Source organism: Acanthamoeba castellanii, assembly GCF_000313135.1.
Source record: "Acanthamoeba castellanii str. Neff unplaced genomic scaffold scf7180000084603, whole genome shotgun sequence".
NCBI classification, from domain to species: domain Eukaryota; phylum Discosea; order Longamoebia; family Acanthamoebidae; genus Acanthamoeba; species Acanthamoeba castellanii.
Window position 1 is genome coordinate 828,476 of NW_004457654.1, and position 13,101 is coordinate 841,576.

At 53.0% G+C, this 13,101-nt stretch overlaps 4 protein-coding genes across 4 annotated transcripts; 2 read left to right on the forward strand and 2 right to left on the reverse strand.

Moving 5' to 3' along the window:
- Nucleotides 1–2,411: 2,411 nt before the first annotated feature.
- On the reverse strand, nucleotides 2,412–6,070 carry ACA1_071010 (leucine rich repeat domain containing protein; the record flags this gene model as incomplete). Its single annotated transcript, XM_004352956.1, has 10 exons — nucleotides 2,412–2,628; nucleotides 2,744–3,238; nucleotides 3,298–4,141; nucleotides 4,223–4,363; nucleotides 4,453–4,618; nucleotides 4,725–4,858; nucleotides 4,940–5,051; nucleotides 5,176–5,298; nucleotides 5,628–5,794; nucleotides 5,851–6,070. Coding segments are annotated over 10 exons (2,619 nt in total), but the record flags the coding sequence as incomplete, so codon positions are not given.
- A 1,599-nt stretch (nucleotides 6,071–7,669) lies between these two features.
- Nucleotides 7,670–8,072, forward strand: ACA1_071020 (uncharacterized protein; the record flags this gene model as incomplete). Its single annotated transcript, XM_004352957.1, is given in 3 exon segments — nucleotides 7,670–7,678; nucleotides 7,690–8,017; nucleotides 8,062–8,072. The coding sequence occupies 3 exon segments, from the start codon at nucleotides 7,670–7,672 to the stop codon at nucleotides 8,070–8,072; spliced, it is 348 nt and encodes a 115-aa protein (XP_004353009.1).
- Nucleotides 8,073–9,939: 1,867 nt separating this feature from the next.
- On the reverse strand, nucleotides 9,940–11,227 carry ACA1_071030 (CCAATbinding transcription factor (CBF-B/NF-YA) subunit B domain containing protein; the record flags this gene model as incomplete). The annotated part of the gene is made up of 4 exons (XM_004352958.1): nucleotides 9,940–10,237; nucleotides 10,348–10,436; nucleotides 10,570–10,746; nucleotides 10,928–11,227. The coding sequence occupies 4 exons, from the start codon at nucleotides 11,225–11,227 to the stop codon at nucleotides 9,940–9,942; spliced, it is 864 nt and encodes a 287-aa protein (XP_004353010.1).
- A 1,313-nt stretch (nucleotides 11,228–12,540) lies between these two features.
- Nucleotides 12,541–13,090, forward strand: ACA1_071040 (protein kinase domain containing protein; the record flags this gene model as incomplete). Its single annotated transcript, XM_004352959.1, has 4 exons — nucleotides 12,541–12,598; nucleotides 12,652–12,745; nucleotides 12,816–12,850; nucleotides 12,933–13,090. The coding sequence occupies 4 exons, from the start codon at nucleotides 12,541–12,543 to the stop codon at nucleotides 13,088–13,090; spliced, it is 345 nt and encodes a 114-aa protein (XP_004353011.1).
- Nucleotides 13,091–13,101: the final 11 nt, after the last annotated feature.

The following is a 13,101-nucleotide window of genomic DNA, read 5'->3' on the forward strand; positions in this document are numbered from 1 at the left end:
GCCCACCCAGCACCAAAATGCCACTCCTTCTGCATGGAAACAGTGAAATAAAGTGCTTTAATGTGCACATGTGATGAGATGGTGTCTGGAATGAGGGATACAGGAATCTCAAGTACTGGTGTTGCAGTGAGATCACTATGATCCTCAGAATCACTCCTGGAGTGAGTGTCAGGGATGTCATATCTGTTTTCGAAAAAAGGGTCGAAATGCCAGTAAGAATAAAGAGGTGATTTCAGACAGGATAGTTATTGTGTACATGTATGTGATGATTTTGTGCATGCAAGTGGAGAAATGAAAATGATGTAAATGTAGTTAAATCATTGTGTATGCGTATGTGATGATAAAATAGGAATTATAACTACATGTTACACATTGTCATGATAAATAGTATTCTAGTTGGTGATAAAGAAGGTCAAGAATTACAGGAAAAATCAAAAAGAAGTGTGGGACAAACCAGGTATCACTGTCTGATGCCTCCATGGGAGCAGTTGAGAGATGTGGTGGGGTGAGAGGGTAGGATAAGAATTGAAGTCAGTGTATGTGTACACAATGAAATATACCACTGACTCTCAAAATCAACAGCAGTCCCAGCTCTCCACAACCCCTTGCTTGGAACCATTGCACAAGAGAAAGCATCAAGATCATGAGGATACTGACACCCATGCCCACAGACACAGCAGTGCCCACAACAACTGCCACAAGCACAGCTGTGGATTGCAACACAAGTGCCACAAGAGCAGGAGCCAGAGCAGGAGCTGGAGCAGGGACAGAAGCCACAACTCTGACATTGACCAATTGCCTGACCTTGGGTCACTTTCCCCTTTCCACTCTGGTTCTGATGTGGATAGGAGTGAATACTAAACTCCATCTTTCCAATCTTTCCAACTTTTAAAATAAACTCCTTTGTTCACTTCCCAATTCATCAAAAAAAGCTTCCTCCACTAGTTGTGTGCTCAATGACAATCGCCACCATGCAAATAAAATAAAGAACACTGGCTACCCCAGTAATCCTCACATTATGCCAACCACACCAAACTAATTTGACTTTGACTGCTGGCCCTGTTACAGTATCATATCTCTCATTATGATGGAATTTTGATCTGCCATATCTCAAGATGCATCCAATTTTGTCATGTTAAATCCGATCCAAATGTTCAAAACTGCCCCATAAATCAAAAATGTCATATCTCAGATGATTTAAGCACAACAAAATTTCCACAGTCATTTTCAACCTCTCATTTCAAATGAGTGCAAGTTCTTGACTTGCCCAGTTCAAGACCCTGCAGCCTGGACTGGCCAGTTGTTGTTGATGATTGGCCACCAGATTGTGAGAGGTTGGTGGTTGACCTATCAGACTACACTGCAATTGACACTACTGGGAACTCTTGGGACATTCACCCAGGCACACCTCCCTCTATCACCAGGCCAGTGCAAGGTGGCTGCAGTGCTCCTGTTTTGGGGATCACCTTTGATGTCAAGCCTGGCCAAGCAAAGAGCAGCTGTGCAGGCTTTTGAAGGACACCCCCATCTGCTGCTTCATTGGTGGTAGAACCCTTATCATCCTTCTTGTCCTGCCTGTGTACACACTCTGTGCGCCCCTGGCCTTTGTTATGGAGCAAGATTGGCTGTAACCATTGACTGATCAAGCAGAGTGAACTCATCAACACCATCCCAAACAGCAAAGCTGTACTCCCCCACCTAAGTCACTCTTCCTCTGATCTGCATCAGCCATTTCTTGTGCGGCCTCTCCCTCTTGGCTTTCTTCCAGAGCTGCCCATTCACACCAAGATTGGTGTCATGGCATCTAAGCCATCAGCCTTGCCACGCTCGTGGCAGGCGAGGGCCTCTCCATCGACAGACAGCTTCGCGCTCACTCACATGAGAGGCTGCTGGAGGAGGGTGGATTTGAGGCCAGCAGCTCTTGGTTTGGGGGACTTTGTGGATTTCAAGTGACAACGTTCACCCCACCTGAGAATCATGAACCACGCCCTGCACCAGTCCAGCATGGATCCGCCACGTTCATTATGGCGAAAAGGGTGTCATCCAGCAGGTGGACATCTCGCTCCCCTTTGCCATCATCTACGCACAACCCAACGCCCACGCCGTGCGCGCAAGTTTCTCGCGGTCTTTGATCACGCCGGTGTGTGCGTCGGCGTCGGCTCGCTCTCCCACGATCTCCGGCTTCCCCCCACATTCCCAACTCGAGTTCTAGCCCCCTCCTCACGAGCGTGAATTGTTGAGCTTGACCTCATAGGATCTACCTGACCTTCAGGTGTGCGTGCGTACCTGCGGTGTTTCTCTTGTCGTTGACGCTGGTTGGGCCTCTTTTGGGTTGTAGATTATGAGGGATATTGAGTTTTCACTGGCGCTCCTGTGGTGTAATACATATTTATATTTATTTATTTTATGTTTTAATTGGGCCCGCACACCATCGACGCCTCTTCCGCCTTCGCCGCAGTGACGTCGGCTGGCGAAGGGGAAGAAGATGATGAAGAAGAAGCGAAAGGAGACAGCAAGCGGAGGGCCGAGACCATGGGCAGCCTGAGCGGTCGCAGGGCAAAGAAGAGCAGCACCACCAGCATCACGAGATTGAGCACCAGCACCAGCGACACGAGCAAGTAGGCGTAACTGCAACATCACAACACACGTACACGACATACATGTGAGGCCTGATCATCGTCATCACCACCATCAAAAGAGAAAAGAATGTCGAGAAGGTTCCCCGGGGGGGGGTAGTTGGTACTCGTCGGCCACGGTGAGAATGTTGTCGAAGTCGTTCCACTCGACGATCAGCGGCCGATCGTCATGGGCGCTGAGCGAGTTGAGCTGGTTGAAGGCCTTCCACAGGGTCTGCGTGGCGAAGGTGAACGCCACCGTCCCGATGGCGGCCTCCTCGAGCAGGTTGTCGGTGGCCGAGGCAAAGGGCACCAGACAGTGCTGGAGGGTGAGCGCGACCAGCAGCACAAGCATGATGGCGGCTGGCCGCACGGGGTTGGTCGACGCGACGAGCGACAGCAGGGCGGGGAGGGCCAGGCGCCGCGCGGTGAGGGCCAGCTCGAACCAGCGCATGGTCGGCCGGTAGCAGGCGAACAGGCCGCCCAGGCAGTGGCGCGTGCGGGGCTCGTCCAGGCGGCGGCGCTGGAAGAAGAGTAGGGCGGTGAACAGGAGCGGAATCCCAAACACGCAGATCACGATCGACGCCACGCTCAGCTTCTGCAGCGCGCCCCAGTCGGTGTCACTGCGCGACATGGTTAGCGAGTGGCGTGTATGTGTGTCGTGTGTGGCCGTGTGGCGTACGAGGAGCAGCGGAGCCAGGGGAGGGAGGCCATGAATCTGGAGTTGGAGTTGGAGTTGGAGTTGGCATGGGGCTCGTCGACGCAGTCGAACACGGCCAGCGAGCGGTTGGTCAGCTCGAACAGAAGGAACCAGACGACCCACAGCCACGCGTAGATCCCGCCGTACCACGGCCGCCCCGCCGGCTTGTCCCTGCTGCGGCGGCTTGCCAGCAGCACCTCCTCTTCCCTTAGTCTAGGAGTGAGCTCCACCACGTAGCTCCGGCCTACGCTGTCGTCATTGTCGTCTTGTCTACCACCCTTGTCGACGGGGTAGACGTTGTTGTCGACATCCGCTGGCGGCGGCGGCGTGCCTAGGCCGAGCCGGCCGCGGCGCCAGAGGTAGGCCATACGAGCGAGCACGATGAGGACGATCAGGGCAGTGGCGAGGGGTATGACGAGGAAGAAGGTGGCCAGGTTCCACACGGGGTCGCTCATCCAGTTGAGCAGGCACTCGATGCCGGTGCCGTCGGTGCTGGCGTTGAAGAGGTCGAGGTAGCGCATACCGCGGCTCAGCACCCACTCGGGCCAGGTGGCGTTGAGCATGGCCGTGGTCTGGGCGAAGACGAGGAAGATCTTGAGCGCGCCGCTGTCGCCCACCTCCCGCGCGGCCTTGCGGAGCCGGGCCAGCAGCGTGCGGTCGCGCCACACGTGCATGGCCACGAGCAGCACCACTGCGCCCAAGACGAACACGCACACGCCCAGGGTGAAGCCCACGATCGCCGCCTCGGAGCACTGGATGCATCGGCTCCCGCTGCGAAAGAAGCAATCGGAGGGCGAGGCGCACATGCAGTGCGAGCACAGCCGGCCTGTGGTTGAAAAATGACAGGAATTTGAGTCAGCTGAACGCATGGAATGGAGAGCGCGCCAAGCTTGGGGGTGTGGGGTACCTTCGGTGCCGGGCGAACACATGACGCAGGAGGAATCGACTCCTTGGCCGTATTTGGCCGAGCAGGAGCCCTTTGGGTTGCACGCGCTGTCCTGCCCATTGCTCCCGTAGTCGGTACAGGGCATCGCTCCAGTCACTTGGGCTGCAGCCGCGCACGGCAAACAACACGGAACACAGCAACGTAAGTGAAGCGAGCTCGGACCTATAACTGCTGAATGGATGGGGACGAACAGTGGTTGTTAAGGATGGGATAGAAGCCACGTTTCCACGAGAGGGTTTTGCCCATCGTGCACGCGCAGTTGACCGGGCAGAGGCCGCAATCATGCGGCGGAGCGCCGTAGTAGCCGTCGGCGCACCTGCAATACTGATAGCCGTAGAACTCGGGCGATGTGCTGATCTGCAACCACAATGGGCGCATGATCCAAAAAATAAATTAAAAAAAATAAAATTAAGTCCGAGCACAGCGTACAGCGTTTTATGTCCGGGCTGGATGGGTAGCGTACCCGAAAGTAGTACGGCGAGTAGGAGGCGGCCGACGGGCAATAGTAGACGCGCCGATCGCTGACGTCCAGGGCGCTCTGGTCGAACCCGAACCAGTGCAGTGTGGTGTTCGGGTTGAGTCGCATTCGCAGGTTGCCTGTGGCCGGGGACAAGGTGCAAGAATTAATGCGCATTGATAAGGAGGCGGAGACACGGCACAACGAACGAGAGAACAAACCTTTGACGGAAATGTAGGCCAGTGAGGGAGCAGAGGCGATCAGGTCGTCGCCGATCGTGCCGCTTAGTTTGACGTTGCCACTCACATCGAGCACGGTGAGCGGCGAGGTGAACTGGTGTAAACCAACCTGACTCGGGAGTGATCATCATGCTCAGTCCCGCTCACGACACGCCTACGGTACGACACACGACACACTCACGACGCATGCGCATACGACACGCGTAGAGCCAACTCACCTGGGGGAACTTTGGAATCTCGCCCTCGAAGTTGTTGGCATCGAGTAGGAGCACTTGCAGTGAGGGATGCCTCACTAGTGCCTGCGGGATCGTTCCATTAAGTTGATTGTACGACAGCACAAGCTGGGTGAGGGTCGGCAAGCTGGCCAGCGATTGTGGAATGTAGCCTGGAACAATTAGCTCGACAGTCAGAATGTGACCCATTATCACACTGCACGACCAGCAACACGACACGCACGCACGTGACCTACAACACGCACGACACACACACACACGGGGGGGCTGACCTGAGAAATTATTCATTGCAAAAGTGAGTGTAGTGGGATTGGTTAGATTCCACCTGGTCGGAAGTGGACCAGAGAAGTGATTCCTCGAAACGTCCTGTGTGGCCCGTGCACGTCAGTTTACTGAAGGCGCCGGATCAGGTGAATAGAGGGTAGGGTGGAGAGTACCAAGACCAGCAGCGGCGAGTTGGAGAAGATCTCCGGCAGGCAACCGGAGAAGAGATTGTTTGAGAGCTGGAGGAATTCCAGGTTGGGGAGACAGCCGAGCGAGGCGGGCACGGATGATGAGAGGTTGTTGGGGCCGAGAAAGAGCCCTTGCAACGCGCCAAGGTTGCCTGTTTATAATTTTTTTAAAAAATAATAAACAAAAAGACAAACAAAAAGAGAGTACCGTAGTAGTCGGGCAAGGGGCCATGGAACAGGTTTTGTTGCAGGCTCAGGTATTGCAGTCGAGGAAAGGCCATCTCCGATCCGAAGGCGGGCAGGGTACCAACGAGATAGTTGTCCTTGAGGGCGAGCGTGGTGAGCGTGCAAAAGCGGCTCCATGACGCTGGGATCGAACCCACGAGGCCGACAGACGACAGGTCGAGTCCCACCCACACGATTGGGTCGCTGACGAAGCAAGAGACGCCAACCCAGTCACAAAACGTGGTGCCTACGCACACAGTGCTGCCGGTAAGACTGGAGGATGCGCGGCGCCGCACTCCAAAAGGGAGGGAACAAACGGTACGTACCGTTTGCCAGCCAGCATGTGTGAGGATTGCATCGCATGTTCCAGTTGGGACCGTTGGTCGCGTGGTATAACTCCTCCAAAAGCTTGCTCGTTTCGTCCCCTGGGGTGTGCGTATCGGCAGCACAACACAACCCGCGCCACACAGACAACAGTCAGCACAAGGCCGCAAAAAAAACAAAAAAAAACGAAAGCGAAGACAAAAAAGAAATAAAAACTAAAAACGACAGGGTGCGTACAGGTTGGGGGTTGGCAGGGTGGAGGTTCTGGAGGACAACTGGTCGTGGGTGAAGAAGAACGGAGGGAAGGGGGAGGAGGATGTGCCGCAGGGAGGCGGCCTTGGAGATGAGGCGAAGGGTTCAGGTAGAGCGATGCTTCATTGATCGCGTTTGTTAGCCTGAAAAGGAGGATTAAAAAAGGCAGAAGCGGAAGAACGAATCTGCCCTGCATGCCGTCCCGCTGAGGGTGTACCTCCGGATGTTTTGTTTTTTCTTTCCCTTTTTCGTGTAAACAATAAGCACCCAGTTTATTTATTTACAGAGTTATTTGAAAATACCTGTGTCCCATGACCAGAGTTGTTTCAGTCACAGAAAATATGTCAAAATTTGACGAGGTTTTCATTGTTATGTTCAAAACTCCACAGAAGCGCTCAACAGACACCAAGCAGGAAGGATGGCCTCCCCCACTCAAGCCCCTATCACCACTCCATCCTGCAGTGGTCTACCATGCACATGCTGAGGCTGCTGCTCCCTTGCTTGCAGCCAGGTATCCAGCTAACACTGTGTCTGGAAAAAGGTGCCAGTGGCACCTTTTGTTAAGTAAAATCTGTACAAGTGATATATGTGTATGTGCAGCAAAAGCAGTACTTTTGTGAACATGGTGTGTGAGTGGTTTTGGCAAAATATGTACAGAGAGTGGCAAAACAGGGAAAAATGGTGTAGGTCATGGTAAAAGCAGATGGGGCCAATGAAGAATTTCAAGGCATAAGTGTAAAAAAGGGCTAATGTATTTTATTGGAATGAGGAACAGAACAGAGTGGAGGGAAACATTAGCCAATGGACTTCCACACTTTCCATGGACCAGAAGAGGAGGAGGAGCTGGTCTTGGGTGTGAGAGGGGCAAGGGCAGGATGTGAAGTTAGGCCTTGTAGGAAGGAAGTGATGGCTGTGAGATCTGACTCCTCCAGGAATTTAGAGTGGAAGGTGAGGAGCCAGTTGCCAAGAGAGGAGATGTTGCCCTCTGCTATGGGGGTAGAGGAGAGGCAGACAAAGCTGGAGTAAAGGGCAGCACAGAAGGAGAGGTAGTAGGTGGGATTTGCCTCATAGAGAATGTGGTAGGGGGTGGTGGGTGATGTGATGGGGTGGGGAGAAGGATTGGGAAGCTCTAAGCTCTGGATGAGGAAGCTGTAGAGGCTGATGTGAAGTGGGGTGTGGTCTGATGATTGAGTAGTGAGGAAAGCAGGAGCAGAGTGGACAACCTCATGTGTTGGGTGTGGGATAGCTGGAGGAGGACATAGTGGAGGAGGAGAAAGAGGAGGAGAAGGGAGAGGAAGTGCTGGAGGAGGAGTGGGAGGAGGAGTTGGAGGTGGAGGAGCTGGAGGAGGAGGAGCACCAAGCGCTGCCAAGGAAGCACAAGCTGGTAGAGGAAGAGCACAAGGAGAGGAAACGTGCACACCCAGAGGTGATTGACATGGACAAGGAGATGGAGGCAGAGGAGATCAAGACCAAGCCTCACAAGCAGCTGGTGGTGCACCAGTACTCTGCAGGCAACACTGAAGAGCAACACAAGGAGGCTGCCAGACTACTTGCCCTGCCTGACCTGGAGCTAGGTATGTACACTTTGTGTGTTTTTACTGTTCACCACACCAACAAGTTCCAAACTGATGCACATCAGGTTTTTATTTGTCAACTCTTTTCCCAATGCACATCAGGTTTTTTATTTGTCGACTCTTTTCCCAATGCACATTGGGTTTTTTATTACAAATAAAAACCCTCCTCTTCATTGTCATTCCTCCTCCAGCCATATGCAAGATCATCAGCGTTCTCCATAAAAGGCTCCATGTCCACTGGTGGAACTTTGCTAATGGATGCTGGACTGACCATGGCTCAGAAAGCACTGTTCCAATGGGGTCTGTTTTAGCTTGTGGCTTTGACTTTAACACCAACACTGGAGTTCCCCCACCCACCCTTCAAGAAATATTTAGACACCTGTAAATAAAACTTCTCTTCTCTGTGTACATTCAAATTCCACAGTGTTTTTATCTCATGTACACCTGTTTTTAGTTTCATTAAAAAGTACCACTATCACCTTTTTCCAGACACAGTGTTAGCTGGCACACATTGAGAGCAGGTCAGCTGTGAGGACTGGAGCCTCATGGTCCATTTCCTTGACACAAGCTGCTACCAGTCAAGAGCAGCCATAGCTGGCATGTTCAACACCAAAGCAACAAGAAACTGTACCACCAGTACAGTGAGCACATTGTGTCAATCTGGAGTGATGGTGGGTGCAAGCACTTCAAGCAGAGTGCAAACCTCTTCATGAGCTGCTTCCAGGCGTCGGATCGCAATTTCGCCGAAATGTGTGCATTTTTAAGGTCTTTTCTTGCATTTTCTACACATTTTCCGTTCACATTTCTCAGATTATGTGCATTGAACTGGCCGAAGTGTACTGATGACACCAATCTGTTTCTGGAGGGTGTGCAGATGCTGGTGTTACAGCCCTGACAATCTGTGCATGCTGCCAGATAGTTAGTGAAAAAGGGTCACTGACCCTTTTTTGTGAACACTTGGTTAACTTCTTCCCATCTTTCCATGGTGATGGGGTCTGTGATGGTCTGGCAACCCATGAAAAGCACAGGGTGAAGAAGTGGGAGAAGGACAACAAGTTCATCTTCTCACCTCATCAGCTGGCTGAAACACTGGGCACTGTGCACAACTTCACTGCAGCTGTCTCCACCCTGCAGTCTACCCTTGTGCACAGCCATGCCCCTGTCCCAACTATGGGTAAATGGTATATAAGTTTACCTTTCCTTCTCAAGGTCAGTTGGCTGCTTTTACAGCTAGCACCAACCAAGAGCCACATTCACATGCCACCAGCACTTTTTCACTTGGGTTTTTTCCCCTTTCTTCACCATTTCCTGCTGACCAATTAACAACTCCAGTCACACTCAAAAACTGCCTGCACCTCCATGTAATAACCTGTCAAACCAGATTTGCTTGCTTACAGTGATTCAACTCAAATTGTCTTGAAAATCATGACAAAATCAATCAGCACAGTGCATGGTTTTATCACCACCACAGCTAACCATGCACTGTGGTGGTGATGTGCTATGGGGCAATCTAGTCATCCTGTTCACTGCTGCTTACTCTGGAGCATAGGGCTGCTGCTACCAGCAGATTTATGCTTCCCTTCCCATCATGTGTGGCCTGCTCATCTCACCCTGGCCTGACCTAATCCCATTCTCTTATCTATTAATAGTAAGTTCACAGCCCTTCTCAGCTCACCATCTGCTCAGGCAAGGACAGGATGTTTGACAAGGTGCTCATCACCAACAGAGGTGAGATTGTGTGCCATTGCACTGCAGCATGGTGCCTCCATTCCATTCAAGTTGATCCACATGGCTTTGCCCACAACCCACAACATGTGGCCCAAGGAACACACCATAGCAGACCAGAATCATGACTTGTGGAACATTGATGTAATTGGGTGGCTATACAAATGTGGATGCCCACCACACAATTGTGAAGACTCTCATCTCTCTGTTGAATGGCAAGGTTGGATTAAATAGGGGGTGTGACATTGAGGAGGAAAGGGCTCTGGCTCAACCACAAAGCCTCGCGCAAATATGTACAAAAGGCTAAAGAGCCAGCCTCCTCCCATTGACGGTGGTGGTGTAGAATGATGCACAACAAGGGGCAGGCCTGATGGACAGGCTGGCCTGGCTCGCCTGTGGTAGCGAGCAAGTGAGCGGACAGCGCCATCATCAGCTCTGGTAGTTGGCCGGCGACGATGGCGAGGAGCCTGAGTGTGCTCCGTTCGGCGAGGAATTCTCCTCTTTCGGCATGTCTAAGATGTAGGGGAGGGAATAAGGTGCGAGTGTCAACGTCACGTGTCATCATTGGAGGACTGGCGATAATGGACGTACCGCCATCGCCGTACTTCTCGCGCTCCTCCTTGCTCAAGAAGCGGCCGCCTGGACCGCGCATGCGGTTCTTGGCGTGCTGGTGCCGCGAGTCGTGCAGCCACTCCTATTCCAGTCGACCGCCACCACGCGCGTGAGGCCGATTGCATTCATTGGGGAAAAAACAAATAAAAATAAAAAAATAAAAAAACGAAATAAAGACAAGAACAGTCGTTGGGGAAATTGGGGGGCGCAGGTACCTTGCGCGGGATGACCTTGAATCTGGCCTCGAGCTTCATCCTCGCCTGACGTCGTTTGAGGATGCGATGATATTGCTTCTGATTAACGTACACCGCGTCCTCAGAGCTTGGCAAGAGGGCGTACTGCTGGCCCTGAATGAGCGAACCCATCTGCGCCAGTTGAAGGGAACCAAGACCCTGACGAGATGAAAAAAAAATATGAAACGATTCAAAACCAATCACCGAACTACTGTTTTCCATCCGATTCGATTGAATTGATTCAATCTGATCGGACCTAAAAGAACGAAGCTTAATCATTTGCAAGGGTTGAAAAGAAACGAACCATGTAGGGGTACCCCTGAACGGCTGCTGCGTTTACCTCTGCGCCTGCCATCTGAGGCGGGTAGCCGAAGGGCAGGCCTTCTGGGTAGCCATGCACGCCGTGGTGGCCGCCATCTTCAGGGTGGCCCCCGTGGCCCTCTACCCCGGGTGCGCCCTGTTGCGCGCCGTGGGTTCCATAGAGCTGTTCGTGGCCGCCCTGGGGGTGGTGGAGCTGTTGATGATGCTGTAGATGGTCGTCCGATCCTCCGCCTCGGTGGCTCCCTTCATCGTGGCCACCCTGTCCGTTCGGACCAAGGCCGCCATGGCCGACCTGCGATTGGTGTTGGAGCGAGAGCATGTCTATTGGCGTGGAGGGCCAAGTTGTTGTTATTGGTGGTGCGAGGGCCTATCCTGGCGCTTCCTTCCTTCGTCGCTTCGGGGCACACGCGATGACGACTGGTGCGTGGGCTGTCCGCGTTGTTCTCTTTGAGCCGTTTGCAGGGCCTGTCGCAAAATGTCGGCAGCCAAATCCGAGAAAATGCCGGACTCGAAGCCCCAATTCATTTTGCCTGCCTCAGAAATGCAAGATTATTTTCATAAATACTCCCTCCGCGAGAAAGAAACACCTCTTCGCTTGGCATGGCGGAAGTAGTAACTCCTCTTCCTTGCCTTCGCGTGCTGAGGAAGGTCGGAGAGGGCAGCTTTGGGCAGGTGTTCGAGGCACTGTGGCGAGACCAACACGCGAGCGCAGAAAAGAGGGTGGCTCTAAAACGAGTAGCGGTAGGTCATACCTCGGGCAACACACGCTACACAGTCCTACGACTCACATATGCCGCCTTGTAGAGGTACGAGGGCATCACGAGCAGAGAAGCCGAGATGCTAAACCTCATCAATGGCCACCCGTGCTGTGTGGCCCTACTCGCTTGCTTCTTCTCCTCTACTCGCGGCCTTAGAGATTCCACTCTGGTACGTAGGAGGATCTCCTTCACAAGAAGCAACGATACGCCTGACCTCTGAACAGAACCTCGTATTCGAGTACATGCCGTGTACTTTGAAGTCGGTCTTGAAGAGCGGGGCTCTTGCTCCTGACCTGGCGACCTGCTACTTTTTCCAAGTACGTCTCTTCCTCTTCGGATAGCTTCACGTTGTGGTAACAGCCCTTTCGCGGCAGATCTGCTGCGGCCTGAAGCACATCCACGGGCTTGGAGTATGCCATCGAGGTGAGTGATTTGCCGTGTTGTGTAACTCTACTCACTCCTACCTGCTCCTTCCAGATTTGAAGCCTGACAACGTCCTCGTGGACATGAGGTACTTGCACCTCTTCCTAGTGCTCAGGAGTTGGCACTCACTTCCCCATGTTTAGAGCCAGGGAGCTTAAGATCTGCGACTTCGGGTGGTGCGTTCTTCCAAGCCGGAATCAGCATTGGAGTCTAATACATTGCCGATCAGCGCAAAGCGTTTGTCCGAGAGCGCCACAAGCAACACATACAACGCCGCCCGGCTTTACCGGTAACCCACTCTTTTGTTGCCCTTTAGCTCCACAAGCTAAGGGACTCCATCAGCGCCCCAGAGTGCCTGTTCGGAGTCTCGTCCTACACTACCAAGATCGCACGTCCCCTTCCCCTTACGTCCACGATCGGCTGGCACCTAATCTCATAATCTTGGCAGGATATGTGGGCCGCTGGCTGCATTCTTTGGGAGATGCTCGCCGGCAAAGCGTTGTTCCAAGGTATTGAAACACGCTACCCTACTCCTTGTGCGCTTTTGAATGACCTTGCGCAGGTTTCGACCCACTCAACCAGCTTGTGAACGTCGTGATGGTTCTTGGAGCTCCGTCCGTTTACGATCTGTGGACTCTCCAGGCAGAGGAATGCAGGTAACCCTCTAACCATTTCGTCCTCCAATTAGTGTCAGAGCTTGCTGACAGCATTGTTTAGCTTCCCCAGTATACAGGCGCTCTCCCTAGATGAGCTACTTCCTGGTCTGCCTTTGGCAACTAGCCTGTTGGGTACAAATCACCGTCACGCCTATCAGCACCGCGGTCTCTTACTGGTGCGGCGCAGGTGGTCTCCTCACGTACAACCCGAGCAAGCGTCTGTCCGCGTCACAAGCTCTGGAGCACCGCCTGTTCGATCGGGTCAGGACGAACGACATCCCCCTCCCGACCGCCGTTCTGTCTCTCTACCGCCAAGACCGCTGGGAAGACAGGGAGATGGCCTGAGGCAAGGCTTG